Genomic DNA, 21240 nt, shown 5'->3' with positions numbered 1-21240 from the left:
TTCATATAAATGGAATCACGCACTGTGGGTCTTTTGCGTCTGGGTTTTCTCACTGAGTGTCGTGTCCTCAGAGTCCATGTTGTAGAGTTTCTCAGTGCTTCATTCCTTTTGCTGGCAGAGTGATATTCCATAGTGTGGATGGCCCATGTTTTGTGTACCCATTACTGGTTGATGGACACTTGGGTTGTTTCCACCTTTTGGTTTTTGCGAATCATGCTGCTGAGAACACACACGTAGACTTTTGTTTGAACACCTGCTCTTATTCCTGGGTAGATCCCAAGAAGCAGACTTGCTGGGTCAGATGATAATCCTATGCTTAACTTACTGGGGAATGCTTTCAGAGACTTCAGCTTTATATGGAATATTTGAGACACCCTAAAAATTCCAGAGATTTAATTTGACAAACACTGGTGTTATCAGTTGAATTTAGTCCCGCCCAAAGAAAATCTTGAAGCCCTAACCCCCAGAACCTCAGAATATGACCTTATTTGGCAATAGGGTCACTGAGGATATAATTAGTTAAGATGAGGTCATCTTGGAGTATGTGGGGGGGGGGGTGCCTCTAATCCAATGTGACTGGTGATCCTTATAAGAAGATAAAGATTTGGACATGGAGAAAGGAGACAGCCATGTGACAACAGGCAGACACTGGAGCAGAGCACACCCCCAAGGAAGGCCAAGGATGGTTAGCCACCAACAGAGGCTGGGAGTGGTGGTAGGGGGAGAGGATGCCACCCAAGGAGTCAGAGGAGCTTGGACTTGCTGACAAATTGATTTCTAGCCTTCAGAATTTTGAGAGAACAAATTTCTATTGTTTTTAAGCCTCCCAACTGGTGGTACTGTGTTATGGCTGCCCCAGGAGACTGGGAAAGATGGATATTGTCTCACACACACACACACACACACACACACACACACAAAGTGTGCGCTTCCTCACCTCACCCCCTCCCTGGCATCATACCCTCATTGCAGGTTTGGAGCTTACCATTCCTGGTCAGGTCTTTACATAACCTTTAGCACTAAAGGATGTCTTTCCACAAGAATACCATTTTGATGGATTTTTTTTTTTTAGTTTGTTTTCTAAAGATTTGAAAATGTACAGTTCTGTGGTTTCTAGTATAATCACAAAGTTGTGCAACCGCCAGCACCACCTAATTCCAGAATATTTCATCACCCCCCAAACAACATCCCCTTCCATGTTAGCTATCATTCCCCATCTTCCCCTCCCCCAGCCCCTGGCAACCACAAATCCACTTTCTGTCTCCATGCATTGGCTATTTTGGACACTTCATCTAAATGGCCCAGGCTATGTGGCCTTTGCAATCTGGCTTCCTTCAATGAGCATCAGGTTTTCAAGGCTCATCTGTGTTACGGTGTGTATGCCGTTCTGCACGTTTTCAAGCTTTAAGTAAATTTTCTTACCTTGTCCGAAGCCTTCTGCAACTTGCCTTTTCCAGCAACGCTTGGTTTCTGAGATTCTTCAGAGGCATGCTGCTGCTGCTGCTGCTGCTGCTGCTGCTGCTGCTGCTGCTGCTGCTAAGTCGCTTCAGTAGGGTCCAACTCTGTGCAACCCCATAGACGGCAGCCCACCAGGCTCCCCCGTCCCTGGGATTCTCCAGGCAAGAACACTAGAGTGGGTTGCCATTTCCTTCTCCAATGCATGAAAGTGAAAAGTGAAAGTGAAGTCGCTCAGTCATGTTTGACTCTTAGCGACCCCATGGACTGCAGCCTACCAGACTCCTTCGTCCATGGGATTTTCCAGGCAAGAGTACTGGAGTGGGGTGCCATCGCCTTCTCCGTTCTCTAGTGCAGGAAAGTGAAAAGTGAAAGTGAAGTCGCTCAGTCGTGTCTGACTCTTAGCGACCCCATGAACTGTAGCCCACCAGGCTCCTCCGTCCATGGGATCTTCCAGGCAAGAGTACTGGAGTGGGGTGCCATTGCCTTCTCCGCTTCAGAGGCATAAGGCCCCCCTTTTGAACTGCTGTAAGGCATTCCAGTGCTGTTTATCGAGCCAAAAGCAACATTCCTTTTGGTGATCCTGGGTCCCCAGGGGATTCTGAGAGAAACCTCCTAGTACCCAGAGCCTCCTCATCTGTAACCCAATGGGCTCAGAACTCCTGCCTTCTTCTCCTCCAGTTGAGGAGACTGAGGAAACACGGGATGAATAAATAAAATACCTGCCCTGCCAGGTCACACTCAGTGCTAGGGAGGAAAGAAAGCAGGGAAGAGAAATTGGGACCTGGTGAAGAGCTGACGTCTGAGCCAAGAGCTGAGGAGGCAAAGGAGTGAAACACTTGGAGATGTGAGAGACGTTCCAGGAGGGGGCACAGCCTGTGCAAAGGCCCTGGGGCAGGACCGGGCCCTGTGTGTTGAATGCGCAGGGAGGACGCCCATGTGTCTGAAGCAGAGTGAGCCAGAAGAAAAGAGGGAGGAGAAGAGGGCAGGGATGGGTATGTGGCAGCTCGTGCAGGGCCTTGTGGGCAGAATAGAAGACTAGGGTTTACCCCAGGGGAGGTGGGAGCCCTGGAGGGCTGTGGGCAGGGGATGGACACGATGCAGCTCAGCTATGCCAGGGTAAGGGTTCTCCCCACCTCCGACGGTTGTTGCAAGGATTAAATGAGTGCGCCCAGCAGAGAGTGAGCACTCTGGCACTGGCAGTTGCCCTATCCTTATTTGTGATCCTTATTTTTTCCCCTGCTCCCCGGGGAGAGCACAGCTGGCCCTGGCAGGGCCAGGACACCTGGGGCCCACCCCCGCATACACACTCCGCGGTGTCGCCTTCCCGGGAGGCTCGGATTCCCGGATCCCCTTACCCCGGGAGGCTCGGCTGTCGCGCCCTGGGCCGGGGGAGGGGAGACTGCAGGAAGCCGCGGATCCGGCGGCTGTGGCGGTGGCCCCAGTGACCGAGCTCTTCCTGCCATGGAGACCACAGCGGCCCGTGAGGCCCGGGGGGCCGAGGCTCAGCGCCTGCCCGCGCCCCCGCCCTCGCCCGCCGAGCCCCCGGCAGCGTCCCCGACCCCAGCCGCCCCCCGCGCCCGCCCGCGCCTCGTCTTCCGCACGCAGCTGGCGCACGGCAGCCCCACGGGCAAGATCGAGGGCTTCACCAACGTGCGCGAGCTCTACGCCAAGATCGCCGAGGCTTTCGGAATCGCGCCCACCGAGGTGAGGCCCGCGGACCCCAGCACCCGAGGCCCACTAGTCGACCGGGGATAGGGGTGAACCCTGGACTCTGGGACGGGGTCCCCAGATCCTCCATCTCCGGATGGAGGGGACCCTGTCTCCAGATCTCAGAGACTCACCTCTCGGATCCTGCGGTGCCCATACCCCGTGGACCCCCTTTGCATTCCCTGTGCAAAAAGGTGAGCAAGTCTTAGGGTTCGTGGATCCTTAGATCGTCCGGATAACACTGGGCTACCCAGCTAGGAGTGGACCCCAGCCCTCAGGGAAGCGCCTCTGGTTCCTGGGCGCAGCTGGGGACTGGGGTTCTAGGCAGCCCCCTGACAGGTGAGACGTCCGAGGTCGTGGGAGTCAGGGGCTGGGCCGCAAATGCGCCCCTCAACCCCCAGGGGGCGCCAGGAGATTTGGAACTAACTGCCTTTAAAAGATGGTCTGGGGTTGTCAGGTCACCAAAGGGTTAAAAGTGGAAGTCTGAGGGAGGATGAAAGAAGGGTGTCCATCTGTCCGCAGCCTCCTTCTCATCCTACTCCTCAGTCTGGGGGTCCCAGTCTCGCCTCCTAATCCATTCTGAGGATCCCATATTCTGCCCTTAAGCATGACCACGATCTTGGGGAAGGCGGGGGTTTCATGATTTTGTGCCGCAGTTTCCCTATCAGGCCCCTGAGCCCATCCCCTGGTTGTTCTGTGCAGATGGTGGGGAATGAGGGCTGTCGTTAATTTGGGGCTCCCTCTCCTCTTGGGGCAGATCTTATTCTGCACCCTAAACAGCCACAAGGTGGACATGCAGAAACTCCTGGGCGGCCAGATAGGGTTGGAGGACTTTATCTTTGCCCATGTTCGAGGTGAGACCAAGGAGGTGGAGGTCACTAAGACGGAGGACGCCCTGGGACTGACCATCACGGACAACGGGGCCGGCTATGCCTTCATCAAGGTGCCCACTTTGGGGGCGGGGCAGGTGGCTTCCAGGGTGTCCAGCCACCTGGGGTGAGCCTCTGCTCCTCTGTGGTGTGAATAGGCTCTGGGGACCCGAGTTGGGTGGCTGGATGGTGGGGTCCTGTGAATGACTCTGGGTCCCCCGCAGAGGATCAAGGAAGGCAGCATCATCAACCGAATCGAGGCAGTGTGTGTGGGAGACAGCATTGAGGCCATAAACGACCACTCAATCGTCGGCTGCCGCCACTACGAGGTGGCCAAGATGCTGCGTGAGCTGCCGAAGTCGCAGCCCTTCACCCTACGGCTGGTGCAACCCAAGAGAGCCTTCGGTGAGGGCCACCTGGGGCCTGGGGGACAGGCTGGGTGGGGTGAAGCTCTTTCACAAATGGGTTCTCTGGATATACGGAACAGCAAAGGGTCAGGGACAGGATGGAAGGTTCTAGATGCCCCTGGTAACAGGACCGAGACCTTCTGGCACTGTATGAGAAACAGGTGGGTTATTTCTACATTGTCATAGAGTCAGCCCAGGCATGGGGTTGGGGGAGGCCTGGGAAGAGTGAGAAAGGATAAGGAGCTGTCTGGATCTATTTTGTAACCTGACTGGCAGCTTTTAAAGTCCTGCTTTGAGTCTCTGGCGAGTTCTAGAGAATGGCTTTCACAGGGAACTCTAGAATGGAGCTTTTCAAAGAGAAGTCTGTGACTGGTCCATGGGTGAGATAAGGAGGTCACCATGCGTGTGTGAGTGCTCAGTTGTTCACTCAGGTCCTACTCTTTGTGACCCCATGGACTGCAGTCTGCCAGGCTCCTCTGTCCATGGGATTCTTGAGGCAAGAACACTGGAGTGGGTTGCCACTTCCTACTTCAGGTCATCTTCCTGACCCAGGGATCGAACCCGTATCTCTTATGTCTTCTGCATTGGCTGGCAGATGCTTTATCATTCAGCCACCTGGGAAGCCCTCACGACTAGGTTGTGAAAGTGAAAGTGTTAGTTGCTCAGTTGTGTTCCACTCTTTGTGAGCCCATGGTCTGTAGCCCGCCAGGCTACTCTGTCCATGGGATTCTCCAGGCAAGAACACTGGCGTGGGTAGCAGGGAAGCTATGACTAGATTAGGGAGAGCAAATTCTAGAGCAAGATGCTTTCTAGACTGGCCCTAAGGAGAATCTGAAGTAGTTTCTTCTAGGGAGAGTCATTTTGAGAGGAGGGAAATTTAAGGGAAGGAAGGATTCTCAGACAGGGTCTCTGAGGATTCATCCATGGAAATAAGGAGGACTTTTGGAGGGTAGGAATGTTCTAGAAGGGCTCAGCTGGTGGCTTCTGAGTCTTTTCAAAGATGTAGCTTCACCCGGAACACACGCACCTCCTCTACTCTGTCCCCTCCAGATATGATCGGCCAGAGGAGCCGGGGCAGCAAATACCCCATGGAAGCGAAAGTCAGCAGTGGGAGGGAGACCCTGCGGCTTCGGTCTGGAGGGGCCGCCACTGTGGAGGAAGTGGTGAGTGGAGGGGATGGGAGGCCTTCAGGGGCTCTTGCACACAGAGTTCTACCGCTGATGCTGACTCAGCATGACCCTGGGGAAGACCCTCTCCTTTACCCAGCCTCAGTTTCCCCGTTTGCAGAATGGGTTCTTGTCAGGCAGGGCAGTAATGGTGGGACCAGAAGCATTGACTCATGGAAGGTCCCAATCTGCTGTCACCAAAGGCATAGCGGCTTGGGGAGGGGGCCGGGCCGGAGGATCCCAGGCTTCTGACTCTCTACTTGGCCCCTCATGCCCCCAGCCCAGTGAATTTGAGGAGGAGGCATCTCGGAGGGTGGACGACCTGCTGGAGAGTTACATGGGCATTCGGGACCCAGAGCTGGGTAAGGGGCCAGGGTAAGCTGGGTGGACCCTGGGGGGAGGACAGCCCATGGGGAGGAGGCAGGGATCCCCCCCGAGCCCCAGGGAGAACCCTCACCCACTTCCCCTCTGCTTGGCCTGCAGCATCCACCATGGTGGAGACGTCCAAGAAGACAGTGAGCGTCCAGGAGTTTGCACGCCATTTAGACTCCGTCTTGGGCGAGTTCGCCTTCCCGGACGAGTTTGTGGTGGAGGTGTGGGCCGCCATCGGCGAGGCCAGGGAAGCCTGTGGGTAGTCTGCTCCAGTGCCAAGTGCAGCTCGGAGCCCAGCCCCCTGCCCCAGCCCTCCCGGTCAGTTTCCAAAGCCCAGCCATACTCCGGAGTCCAGAAGCCCAGACCTGAGACTCAGCTCTGCTCTAGAACACAGCCCAGTTCAGAGACCAAGCCTAGATCTGAGCCCGAGTCCTGCTCTAGAGTCCAGCCCAGTTCAGGGACCAAGCTCAGATCTGTGACACAACCCAGATCAGAGCCCCCGCTCTGCTTTAGAGCCCAGCCCTGCTCAGAGACCAAGCCCAGATCAGAGACCAAGCCCAGAACTGAGACTCAGCCCTGTCCAGAGTCCAAATCCCCCTTTAGAACCCAGGTCAGTTCTGAGGCCCAGTTCATCACGAGAACCCTGTCTAGTTCTGAGATGCAATCCAGCTTCAGAACCCAGCTCAGTTCTAGAGCCCAGGATGGCTCTAGAGCCCAGAACAGCTCTGGGGCTAAGTGGAGCTCTGATGTGAAGTCAAGCTTTGGAACCCAAATAAATTTGAAGGCCCAGCCCAGCTTTGAAATCCAACCTTGTTCTGGAAGCCAGGCCAGCTTTATGACCAAGCCCTGCCATAAAACTCGATCCAACTCTGCGGTTCAAGATAGCTCCATAACTCAGCTGAACCTGGATACTCGATGTAGCTCAGGAACGCCAGTTAGTTCTGGAGCCCACGTGAGACTCAAGAGGCAGTCCAGCCCTAGAAGCCATTCCAGCTTAGCAGTCAAAGATGGTTCTGAAGTGCAACCCTGTTCCCGAACCCAGGCCAGCTCAGGAACCCAGATGCACACTTCAGTCCAGCCCAGGTCCAGACCCTATCTGCGTCCTAGGGCCCAGTCCAGCTCCAGTGATGAATCCAGCTCAGAGACTGAGCCCAGCTCTAGCCCCCAGCCTTGTGCAACAAGTAAACCCGTCTCCAGGATTCAGACAACCTCTGGACCCCCACCCATTTCTGGGGCAAGACCTGCCTCCAGAGCTCAGCCTGATGCTGAGCCCCATGCTCACTGCAGAGCACAGAGCAACTCTAGAATGCCATCTAGCTCTGGGACAAGGACAGATCTCCGGGCTTGGCCTCTTTCCAGAGTTCAGTCCACCTCCAGCACTCCACCCAGCTCCAGACCTCAGCTCGGTTCTAGAGCCCAGGCTGGCTCTGAAATCCCACCTGGCTCCAAAACACAGTCAACTGCTGAGACCCAGGTGCATTCCAGAATACAGCTAATGTCTGGAACCTGGTCAAGTCCTGGGACCCAGAAGGATGCAGACACAGACTTCAGCTCCACAGCTGTGTCAAACTCCGAGAGTAGGCCCAGTTCAAGGACCCAGCCCTGCCCAGGAGCTCAAAACACCTCTGAGGCTCAGCTCAGCTCAGAAAGCCTGACAAGTTCTAGAAACCAAATCCAGGCCACAACCCAGGGCAGCTCTGGGACTGAGCCAGACTTCGGGAAGCAGACCAGCTCTGGAACTCAGCTCATCTCTAGAACCCCTCCCAGCTCAGAGATGCAGATAAGTGCAGGAATGAAGCCCTGCTCTGGAGTCAAGCACAACTCCAAAACCCAACCCAGCTCCACAGTTCAGTTCAGGTCTGAGATGCAACCCAGCTCTGAAACCTGGAGCAGTTCAAGAGTACAGCCCAGCTCTGGATCCGAAACCGGCTCCAGAACACAGACCAGTTCTGGAACCCAGCTGAGCCCTGAGATTCAGCCCAGCTCTAGGACCCAGACCAGTGGAAGAACTCAGCCCAGCTCTGGAGTCCAGCTCAGCTCCAGAACACAGCCTGCTTCTGGATGCCAACCTGGCTCTAGAACCCAGACCAGTTCTGGAACCCAGCTCAGTCCTGAGACCCAGCCCAGCTCTGGGACCCAGACCAGTGCAAGAACTCAGCTCAGCTCTGGAGTCCAGTTCAGCTCCAGAACCCAGTGCAGCTCTAGAATTCAGTTCAGCTTTGAGACTCAGGCCAGCTCTGAAACCCAGACCACTTCAAACACTCAGCACAGCTCTGGAGTCCACCTTAGTTCCAGAACTGAATCTGATTCTGAAACTAGAAGCCAGACCAGTCCAAGAATCCAGCTCAGCTCTAGAAAGGGGCCCTGCCCACAGACCCCAGGCCTTGACCCCAAAACCCAGCCCGATCCCACCCCTTATGCCCGACCTCAACACCTAGGCCCACCACCCAGAGCCCCGACTCCAGGTCCTAGCCAAATCTCTTGCCCCCAGCCCCAGCCCCATGATCTGGTACGAGGAACCCTGCCCGTCCCTGGCCCTGGCCGAAGCCCCTCAACTTCTCCCCTGGCCCCACACCCACAGTCCCCCTTAACCCCCCAGAAACCAGCCCTTTCCCCCAAGCCCCAGCTGGGACCCCAGAAGTCTACCCCACCCACCAAATCTGTCATCCCTAGTTTTGCCCCCAGGGTGGCCCTCCTTCGTTCTCAGCCCCTTGAACCCTCATTTGAGGGGCCTGCCCCCTCCTCCATGCTCAGGGAGTCTGGGTTACCTCCACGGGAGTCAGAACTCCTACCCCACCATGGAGGGCAGTAGCTTGGGCATGACATAGTTGGGGCCCCCATGGCCCCCATCCTGCTCCTCCTGCTCCTCCTTGCCTGGGTTGCCCAGAAGTAGCAGGTGACCTCATTCCACACCCACCCCCATCCCCGCAAGTGGGGTGGGGCAGGTGAGGAAGGGAGGGTGGAAACAGCTGATCCTAGGTCTATGGGAGGGCAGCCGGGTAGGGGAGGGCAGGGGAGGCAGGAGGCAGTTTCCTTCTCATGTACCTTGAGGACTCATGGGGAATAAAGGCATAAAGGCACCTCCCACCCCTGCAGCCTGATGTGTTATTTTGGCGGGTATTTGGGGGAGAGCAGAGGAAGAGGGGCTGACACGAAAACACTAGATGCTTCTTAAGTGCCTACTATGTGCCGAGCACCTTATAAGTGCTGATTGTGCAGGTGTTGAGGGCCCTACAGACACACATCAGTCTGTACAAGATCAATCTACTTTTATTGAGCAGCTACTGTGGGCCAGGAGCTGCTTGCTCAAGGTGCAGGGAGTCTGAGGGGTTGAGTGGATAGATGGTGAAACCACAAGCTGATGAAGGCATGCACTTAATCTGCAGTGGAGGAAGCAGGCGTGTACCCCATGGTCTCTGGGTATCTATCTCGTCCTCTCTTTTCCTCATCTGCAAAATGGGTTTAACCCAGAACCCGCTCCTGGGGTTGCAGGCAGGATTCCAGGAGATCTCAACCATGAAATGCTCAGGCAAGACTCAATAAAGGGTGGGGGTAGAGGAGTGAGGAGCCAGCCTCACCTCTAGGGGCTTCCCCGACTCCCGCCCTAGTCCTGCTCAGCTGGGGCTTCCCCAACCCCCACCCTAGTCCTGTTCACCAGCTGTGGGCTGGATAGGAATCTTGACACCAGAAACTTCAATGATGGATGATTTCAGAGCCAAAGGAAAATAAAGCCGAGGTGGAGATTATATTTTGGCAAGAGAGGGGGTCTGTTGGCATTCAACATTTCTAGACAGAGCCTTTACGAATTGGGGTGTCAAAGGGAATCAACCATACCCCAGTAAGCAGGTCAGATTCAGGGGTCAGAGCCCCTTATTTTTGGAGGATTTCTGCAAGGGGAAGCTTACAAGTCTGATTTCCTCCAGATACCTGCCCAGCACCGTCACATCCTTCCTGGGGTTGGGAGGGGACTCAAAGTAGGGGCTGAGAGAGGGGAAGGGCTTTGAAAAGGGGAGTCAGGGAAGACTTGAGGGGGTGTCCCTGGGGCTGATGGAAAATAGCACACAATTTTGTTGTTCAAACTCTCTGTCTATGCTGCACTCTTGGCTCCTGGGCATCAGGACAGACAGAAGCGACCGACAGGGAAGATAAAGGTCTGGTGGGGGACATTCTGGCAGGGTACTCTGTCCTTCCAGAGATGTCACTATGTCCAGCCTAGGACCTAGTGAATTGTTGACCTGCGGGTGAGCTGGGGCTGCAGGGACAGTGACCGGGACCGGGTGCTCAGGCGAGGGTAGAAGCGCTGGATCACTGCCCGGCGAAACAGGATGTACACCCAGGGGTCGAGGATCTGGTTCCAGGTGGCCACTCGCAGGTAGATGAGCAGCTGCCGCTCCGTGGGGCGGGACAGCTGCCCCGTCGGGCTCATGGCAGGCGGGCTCCGCAGCACCGTCTGGGCGATGAAGACCTGCCAGGGGCCAGAGCAGTCAGCCAGGGGCCAGGCTGGCAGCCAGCCCTGCCCTCTACCAACACCTGCCTGTGCCACCTGCTGTCCCCGAGATCCAGTGCTGATTCTGTTCCTGCTGGGCCGTGTGACCTTCAGGATATTTGCCTGACTTCTCTGAGCTTCAGCTGATGTGGCTGCAAAACAGCACACTTTTCCTGCTCCTCTGCTGGACATGATTAAAGATGGTGGACAAAGAGGACTTGCAGGTGCAAACAGGTGGCATCACTGTGACTGCCAGTGTTATTATTCTATTAAACACATGTTCTATATAAACTTTACACATGTCAAATATATATACTATATGTAATAATATATCAAATTATGGTATAAGATTTATATTAAATAATTAAAATTTATGTTATTTTGTCATTTTATATTATATTGAAATTTATAGTTTATAAAATTCTATGACAAAAATTTTATATTAATTTTTATGTTAAACATAGCAAATCAGTTTAATATAGTTTATTAAATATTGGATATATATTTAATATTACACAATATGTAATATAAGATAATTTATTATATACACTAATTTATAAATGGTTATAGAGTATACTAATATAGTTACCTAATAATATATTGTTAATTATAACCATATTATTTATTATATGGTATTTAAAATTATATGTCATTATATAATATATAATTGTAATGTGACTATGTATTACATATGAGTGATATAATTACTAAGTATTCATTAATAACATAAATATAGTTATATGTTATATAGTATTTAACAATTATATATTATATAATGATCAATATACTATTAAATATTAATAATATATAGTTATATGCTATATAGTATTTAACAATTATATACTATATAATGATCAATATATTAAATATTAATTAATATATGTAATTATAATAGTTTTGCCCAGTCGTGTCCAATTGTTTGCGACTCCATGGACTATGGCCTGCCAGGCTCCTCTGTCCATGGGCTTTTTCAGGCAAGAATATTAGAGTGGGTTGCCATTCCCTTCTCCAGAAGATCTTCCTGACCCAGGAATTGAACCAGCACCTCCTGCATTGTAGACAGATTCTTTACCTGCTGAGCCACTGGGGAAACCCCCTAATTATAGTTATATGTTATATAGTATTTAACAGTTATATACAGTTATATAATATATAATCATATATTATATAATAATTGATATAATTAATTATGAATGTATATAGCTATATGTTACATGGTATTTAACAATTATATAATATATAAATATATTATGATTGATATAATTATTAAGTGTTAACTAGGGCTTCCTTATATATGATTGATATAGTTATTAAGTATTTATTAATACTATATAATTATAGTACATATTATATAGTATTTAACAATCATATCACAGTTGTTATAATTATATATATTAATTCAAATACAAATAATTATTATAATGGGTATTATATTTCATAACTATAATTTAAATTATACTATGATTAATATTAATATTATATTGGATTACTACAGTAGTTTCCCGAGCACCTACTGTGTGCTGGGCAATTCTGGGGACAGTGCCATGGCCACAGTGGACTCAGGCTCTACTTTCACGCCCAGGTGGTTTCAGCGGGGCGGTGGGGGTGGGTGTGACCGAGCAGGCATGGAGGCACTGTTGTCGTCCAGAAGAAGCACTGGGCCAGGCTTGGGAGAGGTAATCAGATGGAGAATAGGCATTTCCCCAGCGAGATGGAGGGAAGTGTCTGTGGCCCTTTCCTCTGGGACAACAGGTAGCCACGGGAGGTTTCAGAGCATGAGTTGGCTCATGGGCCAGCTCTGGCCTGCCACCTGTTTTTGTTGTGCTTTGTTTGCTTTATTTGTGCCTTTTTGGTTTGTTGTTTTGCTAAGAATGTTTTTACATGTGTCAATGGTGAGAAAAGGAATAGAAAGCATATTTTGTGACATGTGACAATTACATGAAATTCACATTTCCGAGTCCATAAATGAAGTCCTTTTGGCACTCAGGCGTGCCCAGTCATTTCCAGGTAGCTTTCACACCCCAATACAAGAGCTGTGTGGTTGTCCCAGAGACAGTGTTTAAAAGGTATACTAAATGGCCTTTTAGGAAAAACTTGGCTGCCAAAGGGGACTTGGGAATCATTTAATGACTCAGTGGTTATTAAATGCCTTCCTGGTTTTCATCTGGCAGCTTATCTCCTATTAAGGAGATCAAACCAATCAATCCTAAGGAAATCCACCCTGAACATTCATTGGAAGGACTGATGCTGAAGCTGAAGCTCCAATACTTTGGCCACCTGATGGGAAGAACTGGCTCACTGGAAAAGACACTGATGCTGGGAAAGATTGAGGGCAGGAGGAGAAGAGGGAAACAGAGGATGAGATGGTTGGCTGGCATCATCGACTCAGTGGACATGAGTTTGAGCAAACTCTGGGAGATAGTGAAGGACAGGGAAGCCTGGTGTGCATGGGGTTGCAAAGAGGTAGACACAACTGAGCAACTGAACAACAAATATCCTATTCAGGCTTCCCTGGTGGCTCAGATGGTAAAGAATTCAACTGCAATGCAGGAGACCCGGGTTCGATCCCTGAGAAGGAAATGGCAACACACTCCAGGATTCCTGCCTGGAAAATTCCATGGACGGGGACCCTGGCGAGCTACAATCCATGGGGTCACAAAGAATCGGACACGACTAAGTGACTAACATACACATCTCTCTAATCTCTTATCCATCCTTCAGAGTCTCAGCTCCAATGGTTCAGGGGAGGGGCAGGGGTCATCTGGGGAATTCTAAGACAGTCAAGCCTGGAAGGCAGGGATCAGGAAGATGCTGAGGCAGACTTTTGTCAGGGAACTCTTGGTGAAGGTGACATTTGAACAAGGACATGGAGGAGTGAGGGAGTGATTCACATGGAGATCTGGGGTAGGGGGAGCATTCCAGGCAGAGGGAATAGCACATACAAAGGCCCTGGGGCAGCATCATGCCTTGCATGTTGGAGGAACAGCAAGGAGGCTGGTGTGGCTGGAGCAGAGTGAGCAAGGGGGAGAAAGGGAGGAGGGAAGGGCAGGGAGGGGGTGGAGAAGGTCTTGCAGGGTCTTGTGGGCTGCAGGAGAACTTGGGGTTTTATCCTGAGGGAGATGGGAGCCCTGAAGTGCTGTAGGCAGAGAGGGGGAAACCTGAATCAGATGCTCACAGGCATCCTCTGGATGCTGCTCAGTAAATAATAACGATAATAATTATAATAAACAAAAATAGAAATGGTCTCAGCTGTATGAAAAGAGACCTGGGAGGGACACCCCAGTGACTGAGTTTCAGAAGCACATTGCTCAGCCAGAAGCATCATACTATAAATTTTGCTCCCCCGGGGCCTGTCATGCCTGCAGCTTCACGTATCACACACAAAAAAATTATGCTCCCTTCTATTTCTTTTCCCACCACTGACACATGTAAAAACATTTAGCAAAACAAAGCACAACCAAATCTGCAATCTTCCTATCCCACAGATTTAGTTTTTGTTTTAGCCCTTATCACTTCCTAATATCTACCATCTCACTTATTTATGCACTGTTTATTTGCTGTCTTCCCCATGATCATGGGGTTGCAAGAGTCTGACACGACTTAGCGACTAAACCACCACCACCACAATCAAGGAGCTCCAGGAAGTCGAGCATTTTTGTCCTTTTTGTTCCCTGCTCAGCATCTAGACCAGAGCCAGCAACATGCTGGTTGTTCAATCAACGTTTGTTGAAGAAACAAATGGATGCATGAGTTCATTTCCTCCTGAATCACTCTGGGAGGCAGGCACCTTTTAAATCATCCCCATCCCCCATGGCTCAGATAGTAAAGAATATGCCTGCAGTGCAGGGGACACAGGTTTGATCCCTGGGTCGAGAAGATCCCCTGGAAAAGGGAATGGGTACTCATTCCAGTATTCTAGCCTGCAGAATTCCGTGGACAGAGGAACCTGGCAGGCTATACAGTCCATGGGGTCACAAAGAGTTGGAGATGACTGAGCAACAAACACTTTCTTCTTTCTTTTAAAATCTAAGGATTGAGGATTGAGGCTGGAAGAAGGAAGCCCATAGCCAGAGTCACATGGTAAGTCCTTGCTGCATATGGGCTGGAAATAAGTATCTGATTCTGGTCTTCAGACTTGTTCAGACTGAATCAGAAATGGAAAAATAACAACTCCAAAAGGCCAATTATATTAATCAGTGGAAGGACTTCAGTAAACTCACCTGACTCAGGGAACATCTGTGCAAAGCTGGGGTCCAGCCCAGAACTAGGCACAAGGTAGAAATGATTCAGTGATTCTGCTTGGAATATCCTCCCTGCTTTCGTCTAGCAGGTAAGCTCTTCTTCCTCCTTCAAAACCCCAGCTCCAATGACCCTCTTCTGGAAAGTCTTCTCTGATACCCCCCTGGGGTGGGTAGAGCCTGGGAGCCCCTCCCCTGGACATCTCAGTCGCAGGACACTGCTTCTGTTCCAGTCCTGCCCCCAGTTTGGGGTTATCTGTGTCTCACTCAAGGGAGTACCCCTAGACCCTGGGGTCACATTTTCTTGGGCTAATGAGAACCTAAGGGTTATGAATCTATTCAGGATTAACCCAGGCCCCAGGCAGTCCCCTCCCCCAACCCCCGCCACTCACCAGCAGTGGCATCCAGCAAATGCTGGCCACCACCATAATGCCCATGAGCTGCACCATCATCTCCACCTCGCAGTCCCTCGGGCGCTGCTGGGCAGTCGCCTGCCCATGGTAGACGTGGCACAGGGTGGCCACACTGATGGTATTAAGCAGGAAGGACATCCCCACCGAGATGCTGCCGAGGAGTGCAAACAGCAGGCCGAAGGCTACGTCCCCCGGATCGGTGCCGAGTGTGAGGAAGCACCAGGAGCCGGGATACTGCACGGTGTAGTGGCCCACTCCCAGAAGGGGCAGCAGGCCCAGTGCCAGCGCAGAGGCCCACACCAGTCCCACTGTTGTCCAGGCTCGGCGCTGCGAGGCAGTCGCGGGCCTTGAGAAGGGCCGGGTGATGCCCAGGAAGCGCTCCGAGGCCATGGCGGCCCCCAGCAGCAGTGGACACAGGCCAAAAAAGACCATGATGACGCCCATGAAATGGCAGAGGCTGCAGCCAGGGTCCACGGCCTGCCATTCAAAGAGGACGAAGTGCTGGGTCACCACGATGGCACCAGTGACCAGCAGCCCCATGAAGTCAGTGAGGACCAGGCCACAGAGGAAGGTCAGGAAGGAAGATCTAGACTGGGAGCTGCCCTGCCTTGCGCCCATCAGCACACTCAGCGCCAGCAGGTTGGAGGCCAGGCCCACCAGGCAGAAAGAGGCTGCGAACCATGGGGAGGCAATCAGGCGTCGTTCGTCCAGTGTGATGTTCATAGGCCGGAAACAGGGTCCCAGAGAACTGGCATTGGGCCACATGGTTCTGGAGCATAGCAGGGAGAGTCACCACTTCATCAGGCCAAGGCTGGTGGTGGTTCAGAGATACCTGTGGGGAGGCGGGCGGTAGAGAAGATTTTGGTGATTCATTCTGCATTTTAGTCTGAGTAGCCCCAGTGAACTCCTACACAAACTTCAATGCCCCAGCTCAAATAGCCCCTCCTTGAAGAAGCCTCTCCTCACTTATCCCACTCTCAGCTCAGTAAGCATTACTATTACTACTCCTAGTAGTAGTCCTGCTATTACAATTACTAGTATGACTTGCTCCAACTCTGTCCTGCCCCAGGCTCAGTGACCCTCAAGGATCAATTTTCCCTCTTCTGGGAATCCTGGAAGACACCAGTTAGTATCTGCCAGGTTGCAGAGAAGGGTTGAGAAGCTCTGGGTTTGAACTCTAGCCCTGACACCAACTATGCGACCTCAGGCAAATGATTTTTTCTTCTCTAAACTTCAGGTTCCCTGGGGGTCATCCATCTGAGTCCTTCATGGAAGGAAGGATGCAGGACAGATTTCAACTGCTGTAAAATAGGACACGTGCAGTGTGGGGAGGGCCACTGGCTGGCGGCCAGAGGTCACTGACTCTCAGGCCAGCTCTGTGGTCAGCCTTGAGGTCACAATTCCTCATGGAGACCTCGAGGAAGATCTGACCCCATTGATCTTTTAGCAACATCCTTCCTCCCATGTTAGAATCATGTAGACTCCTTCTCACCCCCAGCCATTTTTGTTTAATAAAAAATAAACCCTGAAATCCAGTTCCATTCTGGGGAAACAAACAAACAAAAAAACCCAGTTCACTGGAAGCAACTGGGTCCCCAGTGACAGGCTATAAACAGTAGCAGGGATGTAATGGGCTATGAACTACTCAGCATGGGGCTGGGGGAGAAAATTGGAGAGACGTGTGGGTCAGACTGTCTGGGGTGTGGATGAATTGACCAGTGTTTGAAGAGAAATAAAATGACACCATTTAAAAGTCAGCTCTCTAAAGCAATTATACTTAAATAATAATTTTTTTAAAAAGTCTCCTCTCAGTTCCCCCAAAGGATACAGCTGGGAGGGCACGGGGTCACCCATGGGGCCAGCCTCCCATGTGGTGTGCATGCATGTCACAAACCACGCTTGTGCCAGCAGTGAGGGGCCACTGGCCGCAGAATCAGAGTGGACAAAGGTGGGGAGGCAGGACGGTGGGAGGCACGGAGGTTCTAGGCAGCTGAAGCCCAGAAAGGTCCACTTATTTTTTTTAATGTAAAAAAATTTAGTAATTATTATTTTATTGGGCTTCCCAGGTGGTTCAGTGGTAAAGAATCTGCCTGTAATGCAGGAGATTCAGGTTTGATCCCTAGGTTGGGAAGAGCCCCTGGAGGAGGAAATGGTGACCCACTCCAGTATTCTTGCCTGGAGAATCCCATGTACAGAGTAGCCCCACCTCACTCCCCAGGGCTACACGTGGTCGCAAAAGAGTCGGACACAACAGAGCGACTAAACCACCACGACAACATTATTTTATTAATTAATTAATTAATTAATTAAACGGTACCAGGTCTTAGTTGCAGCATGTGGGATCAAGTTACCTGACCAGGGATGGAACCTTTCAGGGTCCCCTGAAATGAGAGCTTGGAGTCTTATAATCCCCATTTTGCAGAGGCAGGGAATCTGAAGTACAGAGAGGTTAAGTAACTAATCCAAAGTCACACAGCCTAGCCGGAGTTGATCGGAGATCAATGTGTACAACTGAGTCAAAAGCCTTGCAGTCAGGCAGAGGCTGGTGAGAAGTAAGTGTGGAGGGTCATCATTTCTAGGGAATTCCTTGGCAGTCCAGTGGGTAAGACTACATGCTTTCACTGCCAAGGTCCCATGAGGCACAGCCAAAAAGGGATAGAGTTTTTCTAAAATGACTGCCATGAATCCCCTCACGAACCTTGGAGGAGTCTCTTCCCTACTCTGAGACTCAGCCTCCCTTCTGATAAAATGGGGCCAATGACGAGCCCCAGGGCTGTGTTCCGTGACCAGCCTCAGCAGCGAGTGTGCTTAGCTGCACTCCACCTCACTCCCCATCTCTTTAATTCATCTCAGCAACTCCTTATCTAGCCTCATAAATTATCCAGCTCCTGGTAGCCAGCTCCTCGGAGCCTCCCTCCCAGGCTGACAGCCAAGGTCACCACCGCCTTGGTTGGGGTGGGGCCTCGAGTGAGAAACTAAAGCCTGAGAGAGGGTGGGATGCGGCCTTTCCACGGTGCGGTGCATGGCCCTCTGAGCCCTCCACTCCAGGGAAGGGGTATGCTTGTGGGCAGCTCAGATTTGATCTGCACTTGAGTTCCCTCGGGACAGGGCGCTCCCAACCTCCCTCCCTCCCTCCCTCCCTCAAGAGCTGGTATGTGTTGTTTCTAAACATTCTGGGACTGTCTGTGGTCACCCTGCCTCACCCTGGAGTGACTGCCAGCCCCTCCCACATCTCATGGCCCCAGGGTCCCCTACTTTGTGCAGGAGCTCATGTACCCAGGGACATAGACCCTGAGTCTGTTTCACACTTCCCATATGTGGGAATAAAAACTGCAACCCCAGGGCCCCTGGCCTGGGGGAGACTGGAAACTGGCACCACTTCCTCTGGCCCCAGCACGTGGTTTCCTGTCCCCTAACCAGGGGTTCAGGTGATAACAGCCAGCTCAAGTTCCCCAGGAAAGCGGGCCGGGAGGGGCACCTGGTGAGGCCTCCCTTTCCCTCCCACATTGACCAAGAGGGCTCCAAGGTCCAGAAGCACCGCTGTGTGGCCCTTGGGAGAACTGCTCTCCCTCTCTGTGCCTCAGGAGAAGCATGGACCCCAGATTTGCTGGACAAACCCAGGGATCCTATAACCTGAGAGTGGGAGAGTCTTGGACTTGGAAAATCCAGAGTTCTGGAATTCTAATGAGTCCCCGGTTCTAGAATTCTAACAAGGTCCCACTTCAGGAATGCAAAGGCCTGAAGCGTCTAGACTTTAAGGGGGCTGAGGTTCCAGAGCTCTGATTGGCTGGTCCTGAGTTCCAGAAATCTCTCTCTCTTGGGTACTGGCTCCTCTCTGCAGGACTGCCAGACGGACATTCAGTGCTCCCTCAGCTCACCTCGGGGAGGGTAGGAGGGCTCCAGCCACCACTGTCCCAGAGGCCTGGGTGTGGGCACCAGGCTGCCCGCCCCCCCACTACCACGGTGGCCCTGGCAGACTGTGGTCTTTGGATTCCAAGGGCTGGGCCCCTCCTCTGCCTGATGGTCCATCACTGCCTGCCCACTCTCCTCCTCCTGCTTCCGCAAGCCATCCATTTTTTAAGAAGTCCCTCTCCCTCTCAACACCCCACCCCCTGGCCTGCCTGCCTGTCCCCACGCCAGGGGCCTACCCACCCTCCCCCCGGAGGGGTGACAGTGACCTCAGACAAGCTCGGACTGGAGCCCCCAATCTGCCACTGTCAAGCAGGGGCTCGACTTCGCCAAGTCTCAGTTTCCCCCTTTCTGAAACGGGGACAACAAGGCCACTGACTTGCCTGCCAGCATTTGGGCTGGTCTTCCCAGGCCCAACCTGCTCTTGCCATTGAGACTCTGAGTTTTCACTCACACACACACACACACACACACACACACACACACACACACACACACACCCCACCCCAGCCTGGTGCCCGCACTCTTCCTGCTTCCTGGCTGTGCTCACAGCTTGTCTGCTGGCTGCACACACTGAGCAGCCAGGCGGGAGCCCTGATGCGCTGTATGGCCTCAGCCCATTCCCTAAGTCCTCTGATGCTGCCCAGCTCACCGAGGATCACACCCTCGGGCGCGAACATGCAGGGAGCAGGCCTGTTGCTGCACTGGCTCCAGCTCATGCCCGGTACACACCTGCACGCCCTAGGGTAGGGACCCTCTGCATGCCCTTGTGAAGCCACAGACGCCCACACAGACACAAACACTTACATGCAGGGCTCCTGTCAGCTCCCAGACCTGCCCCTGGCTCCCCGCACCACAAGGCTCAATTTCCGGGAACTTTTCCTGTTTGTGACGCCAACCAGGTCCCCACCCTAGTCAGCCTGCCTGGGTTAGAGCTGAGCCTTGGCCCTGACTCATGTGGTCCCCCTGAGCCTCAGTTTCCTCATCTGTCCAATGGGCATCCTCTGAGCGCTCACCACTGGCGAGGGGAACAGATGGGTGACGGAGGGACAGGACCGATCCAGGCCAGGCAGCCAGTGGTTAGTGATGGACACAACTCCGAGTGTGCATGCAGACACACAGCCAACCAAGCGTGTGCTTTCACTCGCAGCCATACCCAAGCACCTCAGCACTGTCTTTGGCTGCAGCGCTACAGGGCATAGAGTGGCCTGGCTCAGACTCAGGGGAATCCACACACAAGCACATTCTTGCTCACACTAGCCAGCAGGTGCCCAGGGCAGGCAGCACTCCAGACTGCAACCCAGGCTCAAGACTGCCCCTGGACACCCAGCGCGTAGTAGCTGTCACCGCCCACGGGAACACACCCACGGCAGCGCGGATCGCCCGTAGGATGCACCCAAGCCACACCTGCCCACTCTCATGCCCCGCCCCTTACCTCAGGGCCAACTGTCCTCAGCTGAAGGTGGTCGAGGGGGCGTGCAGGGGTAGGCACGCCGTCCTGGGCCCTGGAGCACGCGTAAATGACTGGCGGGAGGAAGGGCGTGCGGAGGCGGAAGCAGGGCAGCTCGGCCTCCCGGGTCCTGGGGAAACCGAGTCACAGCGGGAGGACTCCCGCGCTACCACGTCGCGCCGGGCACCGACGGAGGGCGCGGCGGCGCGGGGTCCCCGGCCGAAGGAGGGGTGACTAGGTCCCCTCCCGGCCTGGAGGGGGGCTCACGGGGTCTAAAAATAGCCCGGGGCGGGGGCTCTGCTCTGCAGCTGGATCCAGTCTCTGCCCGAGTTTCTCAGTCTTTCCGTCTGTCTCGCATCAGTCCCTCCCGCCCCGCGCTGGCCACGCCCCTCCCGCAGGCCGGGCTGCTGAGGGTCAAGGGGAGCCCCCCAGCCCCCGGGGAGACCGCGCGGCCTTCTGGGGGAGGGGGCGTCCGTGGGATCCCGGGCCGCAGGGGCAGGGGCGCGGCAGCCGGGGTGGCCGGCGCCCTCTCAGGAGCCTCCGCCCGCCCCCTCCCCCAAGCCTGCCCCAGCTAGGCCCCCTTCCGGCGCCGCTCCAGCCGCCAGGCCCCGTATTATTCGCCGTCTGGGTAGCACCCCAGACCGAGAGGGGGCGGGGGCGGGGTCAGCTCCCCAGGGCGCCCAGATCGCAGCCCAGGGGCCCAGAGCTCAGACCTGGTGAGCGCAGGGTGCGTGGTGGTTGAGGGGTGGCTGGCCCTCAGTAGAT

At 53.3% G+C, this 21240-nt stretch overlaps 2 protein-coding genes across 6 annotated transcripts; one reads left to right on the top strand and one right to left on the bottom strand.

Annotated features, from left to right (window-relative positions):
* Nucleotides 1-2851: 2851 nt before the first annotated feature.
* On the top strand, nucleotides 2852-9066 carry GIPC3 (GIPC PDZ domain containing family member 3). 4 transcript variants are annotated; one of them, XM_015095893.4, is made up of 6 exons: nucleotides 2852-3162; nucleotides 3923-4108; nucleotides 4259-4439; nucleotides 5492-5604; nucleotides 5888-5969; nucleotides 6091-9066. In XM_015095893.4, exons 1-6 carry the CDS (start codon nucleotides 2920-2922, stop codon nucleotides 6240-6242), a joined length of 957 nt encoding a protein of 318 aa, XP_014951379.2. In that variant the 5' UTR covers nucleotides 2852-2919; the 3' UTR covers nucleotides 6243-9066. The 4 variants fall into 4 exon arrangements, with proteins under 4 accessions (XP_014951379.2, XP_042106099.1, XP_042106100.1 ...); XM_042250165.2 differs by having other exon boundaries at nucleotides 5888-5982; XM_042250166.2 differs by lacking the exon at nucleotides 3923-4108 and having other exon boundaries at nucleotides 5888-5982.
* Nucleotides 9067-9231: 165 nt separating this feature from the next.
* On the bottom strand, nucleotides 9232-20818 carry TBXA2R (thromboxane A2 receptor). Of its 2 annotated transcripts, none has more exons than XM_015095894.4 (3): nucleotides 20461-20818; nucleotides 15096-15948; nucleotides 9232-10444 (listed from the first exon to the last, which is right to left on the bottom strand). In XM_015095894.4, exons 2-3 carry the CDS (start codon nucleotides 15879-15881, stop codon nucleotides 10199-10201), a joined length of 1032 nt encoding a protein of 343 aa, XP_014951380.2. In that variant the 5' UTR covers nucleotides 15882-15948; nucleotides 20461-20818; the 3' UTR covers nucleotides 9232-10198. The 2 variants fall into 2 exon arrangements, with proteins under 2 accessions (XP_014951380.2, XP_027825683.1); XM_027969882.2 differs by lacking the exon at nucleotides 20461-20818 and adding an exon at nucleotides 19833-19889.
* Between the last annotated feature and the right edge of the window lie 422 nt (nucleotides 20819-21240).

This window comes from Ovis aries, chromosome 5, assembly GCF_016772045.2.
Source record: "Ovis aries strain OAR_USU_Benz2616 breed Rambouillet chromosome 5, ARS-UI_Ramb_v3.0, whole genome shotgun sequence".
NCBI classification, from domain to species: Eukaryota; Metazoa; Chordata; class Mammalia; order Artiodactyla; family Bovidae; genus Ovis; species Ovis aries.
This window is presented reverse-complemented; position numbering and strand designations above follow the sequence as displayed.